General features: G+C 42.2%; 1 protein-coding gene across 1 annotated transcript in view; it reads left to right on the forward strand.

Annotated features, from left to right (window-relative positions):
- LOC147678425 (uncharacterized) overlaps window positions 1-13,118 on the forward strand; it is a 66,011-nt gene that overhangs the window by 35,172 nt on the left and 17,721 nt on the right. The window contains exons 4-5 of the mRNA XM_086945626.1: window positions 6,039-7,442; window positions 11,033-11,260. Of these exons, the coding sequence (XP_086801752.1) occupies window positions 6,039-7,442; window positions 11,033-11,260 (1,632 nt within the window). The remainder of the gene's footprint in view (window positions 1-6,038; window positions 7,443-11,032; window positions 11,261-13,118) is intronic.

Here is a 13,118-nt window from a genome sequence, read left to right on the forward strand (position 1 = left end):
TATGACTCCGTCCATTATTTTATTTTATGATGTTGCTATGAGCACCTTAAGTGGCTACAGGTATGCCCAGTCATGGGTCCCTTGCTCGCTGCGCCACTGGATTTAAGCTAGCCTGGCTGATGAGGGGTGATACCCCGAAAGCAGTCCTAGGATGATTGTTTCTGGTCCCGGAAGGACCTGGCTTTTGCAATTCGGGCTGGACTGTTGCCATGATGAGCAGGTTCAAGACTGATTAGCATATGGCTGTGTCCAAACGATGGATTAAACCCGATCTGTGACTGTGGATGAATGATTGCATTATTCAGCATTCCGTCCATCATCTGTTCTTTTTGCTTTTGTCACTCTAAGGAGTAATACCCTGAAACTGGACCCAGGATGCTTGTCTACTGTCCAGGAAGTACCTGGCTTGGCAATATGGACTGGACAGTTCCCATGGGGAGCAGGGTCAAGACTGATTTGCTTATGGTTGGGTCCAAACTGGTGTGATGTGGCGGGCAATATAGCAATGGATTAAACCCAGATTTGTGACTGGGGGTGAGTGTTTGAAAACTTTCAACACTCCGTCCATCATTCCAACGGCCCCCGATACACAAGGGATGCCTGGTTTCACAATGGGATGCCCAGGAGTGGACACCTCACAAGGAAAAGCCAGGAGGGGTTCCCTTGTGGTAGGAGTACAAGCGCCGGGATGCTTACGGGTTACTGTTCGCGCTATACAAATACAACACATTTACATTTACATTTATATTCCATTTTATTTTGTGATGTTGCTACGGAGTATAACCAGCCTGGAACCACACCATTTAAAGTCATGACATCAGTGCTTCCTCACACACTAGATATAAATGTCAGCTAGCTTCAAAAAGTTTTTCTAATTTCAACCTATGCAAAAGTTCAGAAAGTGACCATATTTAACATGGGCCACTCGCATGAAGCATACGTCCTTACCCCTCCTGTAAAGCCCACTATAAAAAAAAGGAAAGGTTGCGAAAATCTGCACCCCAATAACATGACCTGAAATTCAATAAACTCCTCTGATTCTATTGAACACAACCTATTCCAATCCACTGTACTTACTGTGAACACCATCCTGAAGTGGGCACAGATTTGATTCAAAATATTTAATGAGAATATTAGATTGCTTTCCCAATCATAAGAATTGATATGACAGTGTTCTTGCATTGCAAGAAACAGGGTTTATTTACAGTTAACCCCCAGGGAGTCTGCACCTAACTTTTGACTCAAATGCAGCACTAGTGGGGGGATGCGGTGAAATCAACTGTCTTTTGCAAATCATTGTTTGTACTGAAAGATGAAAACATGAATTGCTTGTATTCTAGGGAATGTTCCGGATTTGTTGCAAATTATCATTCAGTTTAATTCATTGATTTAGACTGTAACATGTATTATAAAGCTCTTACTACTTGTTGACAAAAATTCCTAGACAATCATGTAAATAATAAATAGATGCTAAATATGTGTCTCATAAGCATAAGTAGTAGTGTCAAACAAAAACAATGAAAAAGATTACAACAAATTATATGAAAATCTCTGTAAATACTAATTTCAGGAATTGTGACTCTTTCCTGACGAAGGTGTTACTCACGCCGAAATGTGAGTCGAAAAGTATACAGCCTTGTCTATTATGTTCTATGGAAAATATTGGTTGTTTTTATGATGTGTATGATCTTTTAATATAAGTGTATAAAATATTACTATGTATTCGATATTTGCACAATTTGTATTGCAAAGTATGAATAATTGAATGAAATATTTCCAGAGTTTTTTTTATATAATTTGTTTTCATCTTTTTTTGTTTGACACTAATACTTCTGCTTATGAGACACATATTTAGCATCTGCTTATTATTTACATGAAAGTCTAGGAATTTACTCTCATTGTGGTTTACCCGTCCTAGAAATTGGAATTATTCAGGGGGTCCTTGTTACTTTCAAACAATATTACTCTGATAACATTGATTATTACACTGATTAGTCAGGAATATATCAAATGTTTAAGATCCCTAAATTCTTTTAGCTTTCTTTGTACTGAAAATGGGTTTGATCATGTCTGATGGAATTTTTTATTTACTGTCATGCATAATTTAATTTAATTAATACGGTGACATGCATATATGGTGCTCCTTCTGTTCCCATTTCTACACAGATTGCTGATTCTTATGTATATTATTTTATTGGCTTTATAACCTTCACTTTGTGCAAATCATCTAGTACTATCTAATCTTGAATATAATCTCAGAATATACAAGATTATCTGGCTATCAAATAAATAAAACAAAATGAGATGTTCTTCCTCAAAACAGTTTGCTTTTCCTTTATGTTGGGAGATTTGGACATCCTTTTGGTTAGTTCTCACACTAAAGGCATTTTAAATATATTTATTTTTAAATGTTGACAATCTTTTTGTCAAGCTTAGCCTATGTTGTAAATCTGCTGACCCAGAGTCTCTCCAGAGGTATTGAGAACTCGAGTACCTCACATGATGCAGATAGGGAAAAAGGGGAACGGGAAGGAAAAACACAAGAGTGATTTCTGTGGTGCTGATTCATCTTGAATACATGGTCTGGACTGACGTCTGCTCGCAGACTGGTGTGCTGTGACTGACTCTTAGGCAGGGAGTGAAGTGATTGATATAAGTGCTTAAAAGTTCATGAACATGCAACACAAAGTATAATTGTACTCAGTGAGACATCAACATCGTCTGATTTATTAGCTTACCCTGATCCAGGGTGGGAGAGACATTGATGAGATCAGATGTTGACCCGGATTCCAACACTGATTCAGCTCTGAAGAGCAACAGCAGCCAGATGGTTCGCAAAAAACATATATAGAAGACTTAAGCCCAGTAAGCACAAGTTCAATGTTGCCCATCTTCCAAAGCTTCCTTTCCTTCCCTGTAAGTATTATGTAATTCTATGATTTACATGAGGGATGACGCCACAAAAGCATTTTGTAAATGGCAGGTCCAGACAGAGCTTAATTTGCAAGAGTCACTCTGTGACCCCTTTGCGGCTCGCCTCTGGACTGAAATCCTGAAATCTCTAAAGGGGATGAGGTCCCTTTTCTGTTCATGTCAGTAGAGTGGAGTTGATACTTTTAAATTCATTATCTCCGCAAAAATCTTTTTAAATCAATATATTCCCAAAATCATAAATTTTGTTTCCTGTTTCCCTCCAGTTTCAATTTTCTAAAAAATATGTTAGGATATCCCCCATTATCTGACAAAATAAAAATGCTGTGTTGACTATATCATCAAGAGGCTAAATACAATTGTGGTGCTAGTGTGCATAGGTTCAGTTTTATCACAAGGCTATCATAGTAAAACAAAAGTACTTTATGTCTTTATGTTCAAAGATACCGTCAGCAATTTTGTGCTTAAATAGTTAATGATTGAAGAGTATTATGTTTATCCATTATCAAAACTTGGATTATTAACTATATTTTTTATAAGTAAAGTTGTAATTTCATCAACATTAAAGGCATTCTCAAAATATGATAATTCCTTTTCTAGTTAATTTAGTTTCTTTTAATTTTAGGTTGTTGCAATCTCTTAAATGTTCTAGTAAAATAACATATTCGTATTTAAGAATTATTTTCTTTATAAACAATTTATAGGTATCATAAATCTTCTTTTAACTTATGCTTAAATAATGAATTTGAGTGATCTGCCTGCAGAACACTTTCCGCATTTTCTATAGTCGAAGGGTGCTTTTGAACCTCCGTCTCTGTAGCCTAAATACAGTATTTCAGTTATTTTCTTCACATATTATCTAAAGTGTTTAAAATATTACAGTCTGGGTACTTTAAGAGTAATGTCTTGATGCAACATAAGAAGAAACCAACTCTTACAGAATTTTCTCAGCACTTTCGTTTGCAACCATGATCTTTTCTTAATTTGTGATGCATTGTGTACTCCCAAACATTTTAAAGCTGAATTGTTAAGAACACCCGAACATTGCAAAACAAATGAAGATGATTGAACATCTCTTCATATGTCATTTTGATGTAAAGTGTTAACTAACAGTATTGTGCAAATACCTAGAGAAGTAAGAATCCAACATAAATTTGCATTTTTGGTACTACTACAAGCAAAGCAGTGTATTGTATTTATTAGCTTTGTACAAAAGGTCCAAAAGAAGCTTTGTGAAGGAGGGACCTATCAGAGCATGCACTAGCTATTGAGATAAGAATGAGAGCAGTACGTATTGATGATAAGGTAACAGAGCAACTTGTCTTATAGTCAGATACGCTATATTCATTAATAGAAACTGAGGCAGTGATATGAATGAATGAATGGTATTATTTATAGAGCGCAACGTTCACTCCGAGGAGCATCTGGGCACTATTGGAAACTCGAGTGAGGCTGTGCAAAAGGAGATAGTTAGAGCCGTCAGGTAGAAGGTCAGATAAGTGATAGCACTAACTGATCGGGGACCCCAATGATCTAGGTTTTCAGGGAGTTTTTTAAACAGGAGTTCAGACTGTGCCAGTCTCAGATATGTGGGCAAGGTATTCCATGATTTTGTTCCTAGGACTGCCATTGACTTTTCTCCGCTAGATAAGAGGTGGAAAGTGGGGGGTGTGAGGAGGTTTTCCGAGTATGATCTCAGGGGCCGTTGGGTAACGTATGGTTTGATTCTGGATTTTAGGTATTTGGATCCTGTATTCTTGGGGATTCTAAATATTATTAATAGGATTTTGAAAAGAATCCTTTTCTGTATGGGCAGCCAGTGAAGGAATTGAGTGCTGTTGTGGCTGAGGACCTCCTCTGTAGTTTTAATACCAGCGAGGCTGCTGCGTCTATCTGTAGTATTTTCAGCACAACCTTGTTTGCTCCTGAATATAGGCTGTTGCAGTAATCCAGGCATCACAATAAAGATCATTGTGGTCCTTTGATGCCTCCTAACAGGGGATTTTGAGTAAAGAGACTAGATTTAAATAATTGTAAGAATGATTAATGGTGACATAGAGACAATGATGGCAGAGGAAATCAAGCAAAGCACTGATGATTGTTTTTTTGTGAAAAAAGACTCATGGTATAACTGCAGTACTCCTTTGGCTGCAACTCTATTCATTTTATTTTTTTCTAGATATACAACATGGGATGTTTCATTTGGTGTTGTCACAATCTATAGCTTTGTATCCCCTGGGGATTTGTATAAGTTACAAAATGGTAACAAAAGAGTTCTGCTTCAGGGACTTCGGAAAATACAGACTAATAAATTCCTGTGTTTCATTTTCTACAAAGGAATTTTCCCCTCCTCTACTCATTTCGGTTAGAACTCTAAAACGTTAAAATCTGTACTGAACAAAAAGAGAAGTAAGCTGTTTGAACTCTTACAGGCAACAGACATTAAATCAATTCCCTGTAATTGTAAATCTACTGGTCTTTTGTGTCACAAGTCACATCTTCCTTGTTATTTACCAATGCAGTGTGTTTTTCTGGGTGGTCTCCCTTAGATAATAATGATTTTTCTTAAATATTCATTTCATTCAACACTTAGCCCCTTTAGCTGCCCCAAGCAAAAAAAGATTTCAATATACTTTCATTATGTTCATACTATATTATTTTTTGTTATATCAAAATGTTTATAATATATTTTTGAGGACAAAAACAACTAAATAATTAGGTTTGGGTTGGTATGAATCTCCTTGTTCTTATGAACTGAATGCTTTTTTTCTTCATAGCTCTGAGAAGCCCAGGGAACTAATTTAAGTTGTCTGTGGCCTGCCTTCACTAAGACAGCTCAGGCAAAGCCTACACTAGTGTCAAAGATTCACCGGGCATAAAATCATGGGTTATTTTCCTTGCCTGATACCTGTCGAGTGAAAGGAAGGAAATGGTGCTCTCAACAGTGCATCCTCACAGGGACACACTGCTCCAGTGCCTATATTATGAATCTTAGAATTTGAGAAGACTGTAATTTTACTTTTTGGCTCAACACTTCCTTACAGACACTACTGTGCTCCGTTTTTATGTGCAGACTTGACAATATCTTAATATATTTTACTTTTCAGTAAAGAAGAAAAGGTTGGCCAAAGAGGTGGAACGGAAAGATGTGCGCACAAAAACAAATGAGAGACATTCTAAGAAGAAAAAAGAAGGAAAATCCATCAAGACACCAAAAGAAGAGAAGCCATCCAACACACCAAAAGATGGAACTCTACCTTCCATGACAAGAGATCAACACACAGCTAATAGGCCACGAAGACTGTATGCGGGATATACAGCAATACCAATACGACCTGTCAGGAAGAGGAGAAGTGACACAGTTTCCATGCAGGGGAAAGATAGTAACTCAGCTAAGATTTCTACAAATGGGATCTTGACTATAAGATCCACTGATCCGCACATGGATACGAGACCTATTCATACACTTTACACATTAACACCCATAAAACCTGTTAGGAAGAGAAGAGATGAGAGGATTGCCAGGGTGGCAAACACTAAAAATCCATCTGGGACTGCCAAAAATGTAACCATTGCTTCTAGGATGAGAAAGAAAAATACAGCTAATATGTCTTACGGTGGAACAAACATATCCCCTGCAAGGGCTAAAGGAGATGAGTGTTTTTTGAAGATAGCCAAGTGTGAGAACCCTTCACAAATGATGCAAAACAGCAACCCAACTGTGATGGCAGAAGATTTGAATAAAGGACCTTTTCCAATAGCTCAATACAAAACCAATAGAGCAACAGGTTCAAGGATAGCAAGGATGAGAGATGAAAGCCAGGCAAGCCCGTCACAAGATTGGCAGCAGGCAAACGTCCAAAAAGAGCAACACAGAAGCAGCAGCATGACAAATGGGAGCGCTAGGAGTAGGAGGGTTAAAAACCTGGTCAAGTCTGCCGACGATTGGACTCAGACAAACTTCTCAGTAGACCAATACACATCTAACAGAAGAACAAGTACAAGGGCTACAAGAAGAGATATTAAACAGACAGCTGCGGCAGAGAACTGTAACAAGGCCAACTTCTCAGCCGACAGATACACAACAAAAAGAACCACAAGTGGAAGAGCTCCAAGTAGGAGTTTTGAAAACCAGGCCGAGACAGTAGAAGATTGGAAGCAGCCGAACTTCCCAACAAACCAAAACACATCCAATAGAAGGAAAAGTGCCAGAGTTCTAAGGAGAAGAGTTGAAAGCCATACCAATCCAGAAGAAGATTGCTACATCATTGACCCACCTGCAGGCATGTACACGGGTAAAACTGAAATAAATATGAGACCTGCTAAGAGGAGAAGAAGTCAGAGCCGCTCTAAGACGAGAAGAGATCTAGAGAGCACTAATATGCCATTCAGTTTGCATGAGTCTAATTTGTCAACAGCTTCTACACCATCTTCCAGGTGGCGAATTGACAAACCTACTTGGACAACAAAAAGAGGTCTGATAGTGTCTCCACAAAGGCAGCAGACCCCAGGTAGGTAAAATTTGTACCCTCAAAAGCATCTATGTCTTCCAGCTGTTGGCCTCTCCTATACTCCCGGAGTGACATAGGGCATTAACTGTAGAGTAAACACAAGAGGCTTTTGGTGCTTGATGTAATGGGCTATTACAGTGCTTTGTGATGGAAATATATGCAGACCCCAACCTTGCTCTGTGAGGAAACGAGTAGACCACATATTAATCACTAACTCCCATCAGCCTGTGCAGGCCTGGACTGGCCGTTGCGGGCACCGGGCAATCCCCCGGTGCGCCGCAAAGATCGGGCAGGTTTTGGGCCCCTGGGGGCCGTTTTTGTTACAGGGCCGTTTATGCAGCATAGCTGCAAAATCGGCCGAAAACCGGCCACGGCAGAGAGCTCAGACTTCCCCCCGGGGGCCGGCCAAGCACTTTGCCGGGGCTGGTTTTGGTTCCCAGTCCGACCCTGAGCCTGTGTTTATATGCCATTGTTTCATGGCAATCCATAGGAAACCCCAAGTCATATCAATATGTAATCATACTGGAAGACAGGAGTATGCTCTTCTTCGTTTCATGAGGCCTTAGTGGTCTCCCACCAAAATGTCGAGGATCAATCAGCCTAAGTGCTTGATGGAGGGTTCTGGGCCCTTGATTGGCACCTCTAAGCTTTTTTGCAAGCTTAAATCCGATCTGCCAAAGGTGTTATCACCTAAACCCCAATCAGCTGGATTTTTCCTGGGGTGAAGGACAGTGTTAAGGATTTCAGTAGATGGCCAGTGGATTGCTTGAGAAAATCATTCCTCTCACTCCTGAATGTGAGTGCACCCACTGCAAATGGTTGGGATGAGTACTCCTTGGGTTCCCTAGACACTAGAGTGGAAAGCTACCAGTCTCAGGACCAGCACCCATTCTAGACTAAAGTAGAGGGCTGGCCAAATACCTTAACTAGCCTAGAAGGATGGCAGCTATGTGTGGTGGCTTAAGCATGCTTCTCACTTCCTGTTCCTCTTACCACACACTAGCACAGTCTTGCCTATTGAAAGTAGCCTCATTCAGCAAGACTTGTGGGGGTGTATCAAGGTTCCTGTTGCTAGATGGACCTATACCCTTGCCAACACCCTCGCCCTGCTCAAGAAACCCTCCAACAGCTACACCAGCAAGAAAGCCAGCTGGTTCACTGAAGACTTCCAGGCCTCCAAGCAAACCTGCCGAAAGCCACAGAAGAACTGGCTCCATGAACGAACACCGGAAAGCTACGAAGCCCACAAGAACGCCGCCCGCAGATACCATCACCTCATCAGATCTGCCAAAAGGGCCTCCTTCAAAGACCACCTAGACAACAAGGCACACAACAGCAAAGAGCTCTTCAACATAGTGAAGGAACTCTCCAACCCCAGCTCCAACACCAACGACATCCCACCCTCGCAAGACCTGTGTGACTCGCTGGCCCCCTTCTTCTACAGCAAAATCGCAGACATCCATGACAGCCTCAACGCCATGACAACCCCGGCACCAACTGAGACCTCCGCCCCCACGACCACCATCCGCACCAACCGCCTGCTCTCCTGGACCAACATCAACAACGATGACACCATCAAGATCATGAACACCGTCCACTCTGGATCCCCGTCAGACCCCTGCCCACACCACATCTTCAACAAATCCAGCACCACCATCGCATCCCATCTCCGAAAAAACCATCAACATTTCCTTCGAGATAGCAACCTTCCTGGAGAGCTGGAAGCACGCCAAGATCAACGCCTTACTCAAGAAACCCAAGGCGGACCCCAAGGACCTCAAGAACCTCCGACTCATCTCCCTGCTCCCGTTCCCGGCGAAGGTCATCGAGAAAGCCGCCAACAAACAACTGACCAGCTACCTTGAGGAGAACAGCATCCGGGACCCATCCCAGTTCGGGTTCCGTAGCAACCACAGCACTGACACTGCCCTCATCGCTGCCACTGACGACATCAGGACCCTGCTAGACAATGGAGAAAACACAGACCTCATCCTCTTGAACCTATCAGCCCCCTTCGACACGGTCTGCCACCGCACAATCCGAACACGCCTCCACGACGCCGGGATCCAAGATAAGGCCCTGGACTGGAGCACCTCCTTCCTCTCCGGCAGAACACAGAGCGTCCGCCTCCCCCCCTTCTGATCCAAAACCACTAAGATCATCGCGGGCGTACCCCAGGTCTTATCCCTCAGCCCAACGCTGTTCAACATCTACATGGCACCGCTCGCCCACGTCACCCGACTGCATGACCTCAACATCATCTCCTGCGCCGATGACACCCAGCTGATCCTCTCCTTCATCAAGGAACCGCACACCGCCGAAACCAAGCTCCACGAAGGAATGAAGGCAGTCACCGAATGGATGAGGAATAGCCGACTGAAGCTGAACCCGGACAAGACGAAGGTCCTCATCCTCAGATCAACCCCCTCGGCCTGGGATGACTCCTGCTGACCGACCACACTCCGAACAGCTCCAACACCCACCGACCACGCACACAACCTAGGGGTCATCCTTGACTCCACCCTCTCCAAGACGAAGCAGGTCAACGCCGTCTCTTCCTCCTGCTTCAGCACCCTCCACATGCACCACAGGATACACAAGTGGATCCCCACCGAAACGAGAAGAATGATCACCCAGGCCCTCGTCATCAGCAGACTGGACTACGGAACCGCGCTTTACACAGGAGCCTCGGCCAAACTCCTGAAACGGATTCAAGACATCCCTCGCTGCAGCCAAATCACACCCACCTGAGAGACCTGCACTGGCTCACCGTCAACAAGAGGATAACCATCAAGCTCCTCACCCACGCACACAAGGCACTCCACAACACCGGACCGCTCCCTCACCACCGTCCCCCGCATCCGAAGAGTGACCGCCGGTGGCAGATCATTCTCCCACCTCACACCAAGACATGGAACACCCTCCCCATCCACCTACGGCAGACCCAAGACCTACTGACCTTCAGAAAACTCCTCAAGACATGGCTTTTCGAACAGTAGCAGCATTCCCCACCCCTCTGCGCCTTGAGACCCTCACGGGTAAGTGGCACGCTTTACAAATGCTATGATTGACTGCTTGATTGATTATATTTACCGGCCCATACCTCAGATTACCTTTACTGCCCTTGGAGACCTCCTCAAAGCCAGGGTCCTCCAAGATGGCATATCCAGGGGGTAGGGAAGTACAACTGCTCACTGCCTGGGATCCTCCATCAGACGTACTCATTCTTACTGGCATTTTCTTGTGTTAGATCTTAGATACACCTGTTCATTCCCCCGACCAATCACACCTATTATTCATGTACAGTAAGAGCCAGGCTATCGTAGGCAGTCTACCCTTCACCCTGTTGTTATGGCAACAATCATGAATAACATTCCACCTTTAGGTTGGCACTGCATGTCAATATGTTGGGCCAAATAGGGCAATCTTATCCAAATAATCTGTACTTGAGCTTATGACCTGGGTATTCAAAGTTTCACACTTTCACCTGGAAAAGGGAAATGAAGTTATTTCTATATATAAATGTAAAAAAAAAAGAACATGCACATTTGTAATAGGACAAGTTTGTAACTCGGCTATCTCATCAACAGATCTGTATGCAGCAAGTTCAGCATTAAATTTGAGATGTGCCAAGAGGGGCAGAAGTTCTAGCCCGAACAAGGCATCAAGCGAGTTACATATGGCCAACATGAGGTCCGGTTCACCCACATCTAGGATGCCGACAGTGACAATGCCTGCTCAGAGGTGGAGATTTCAGAACAGTGCCTGGACAGCAAACCCAACCCCAGGAGGTTCCCAGCAAAGGGAGAAGTCTCCAGGTATGTGAAACATGATCCCTCACAAGCAGAATCCTTTTATAAAAATATTCACTTGTGCAGAGGGGTCAACAGTGAGACTGCGCCATCACTGCAAAGTTAAGGCACTCCAATGTCAATTTCCAATATATTATGATACCAAAGGCTTTACCTGTCTCACAATCAGCATCTTATTTGATTGCAAAGCCAGCAAACACCACCCTAGCATAGACATTAAAATGCTTTTCACCCTCTCTTTCACTATTGTGCCATACAGATGCCTCCACTGATGTAAACCATTCTTTCCACTCCCAAACTGAGCAACCTGATTGGCCTCACTTCATTTGGACTTTCTTTCAATTTCGGATAATATATTTTGGGATATTATTAATTGGATTTGCTTCAATGAGGAAATCCTAAATATTGCTCCACTATCATTTGGATTAATCTCATGTGGTGGTTTGTATTTAAAGGCTGTTGGTTTATGGTAAGAATTGTGTCTGGTTTAGCCTTAGCATTTCACATTTAGAGATTCAGGATAAGGTTTTAGTGCTGGTCATTGAAGATTAAACTTAGTGGTTTTAGCTTAGGCGCTAGGAACTTGGTGTAATTTGAAATGTTTTAGTTAAGGGGGTTTACCCTTAATGGTTTAGGTTTAGGCTTTGGGGAATAAGTTACAGATTGCATGTTCAGGGTAAGGATTTATAACTTAAAGCCTGATTTAACGGTTAGCAGACAATGTTCTCAGTTGCAACATGACGGGTATCCCAACTTCCTTGTTACAAGTGCCATAGGATGTAATGCACTTTTAATAAGATGGACTGGACATATGCCACATTTGAGATGGAGTAACTCTAAATCAGGCCCTTAATTTTATATTTAAGAGTTAGACATGGAGTTTTCGTTCCCGATTTATATCTTGGTGGTATGAATACTCCATCGCGACAGAGTATCCATACCGCCAAGACTACTCTATCTCTGCTGTGATTAAACTCCTCAGATGGCCAGACAGAGTAAGAGCTGTCAGAGGTTGACCTGTAATTCTACCCACTTAGATGGGCGATATTAGGGGTCAGTTTTCACTGCACATCACCACCAGTTAAAACCTGGCTCTAAGGGGCAGTGGAAACTACAAATGCATGTTTGAAAACTGGGATACTAACAGTCTCAGGGCGCTCCTCACTAAATATCAGGGATAATATGTGCTCTGTAATCAGTCTAAGTATGGTGCATCTAGAGGAGGGGCGTGTATCCTACACCCCAAATTTTCCGTTATACACAGAAGTCAACAGTTCAATATACCTCTGAGCACTCAACGATACATGCTTTGGTCTAGTGTACCGAAAAAATATATTCATGTGCTCTAAATTACTCAGAAGTCCACAAAATTCAAAATAGTTGCAAATCCATTCTTTCAAAATAAATGTCTCTTGTTCGTCTTCAAAGATTTATTCCAAAGTTCCACGAAATTTCCAAAGTTCCAGTTATATATCTTCAGTACATCAATTTCAGTGAGGATAATACAGCTGCCATACACTTGCCAACACGTGTTTCGTCGTGTGTAAATCTAACACATAGACTTCCTCAGGGCTGTAACAAGAATATATATTGCCCACCATTAGAATACTTCAAATCATAACATTTTCAGGAAAAATAGGTATAGTCCCCTTCACCTCAAGAAATTATTATGTGCAAACTGTCATGTAGGCATTATACGTGAGAAGTTCATAGAGAGAAAATATCCCACGAAAATCCAAAGATAATAGACACATTTTAATATCTATGACTACCTTATAACCCAGTAACATCAAAACAGGAGGTGGTTGCGAATATTCACCTGAAGATAGTAATCCTCTCCTGTAAGTATGACCTCCTCTTACTG

This window comes from Lissotriton vulgaris, chromosome 12, assembly GCF_964263255.1.
Source record: "Lissotriton vulgaris chromosome 12, aLisVul1.2, whole genome shotgun sequence".
Classification (NCBI taxonomy): Eukaryota; Metazoa; Chordata; class Amphibia; order Caudata; family Salamandridae; genus Lissotriton; species Lissotriton vulgaris.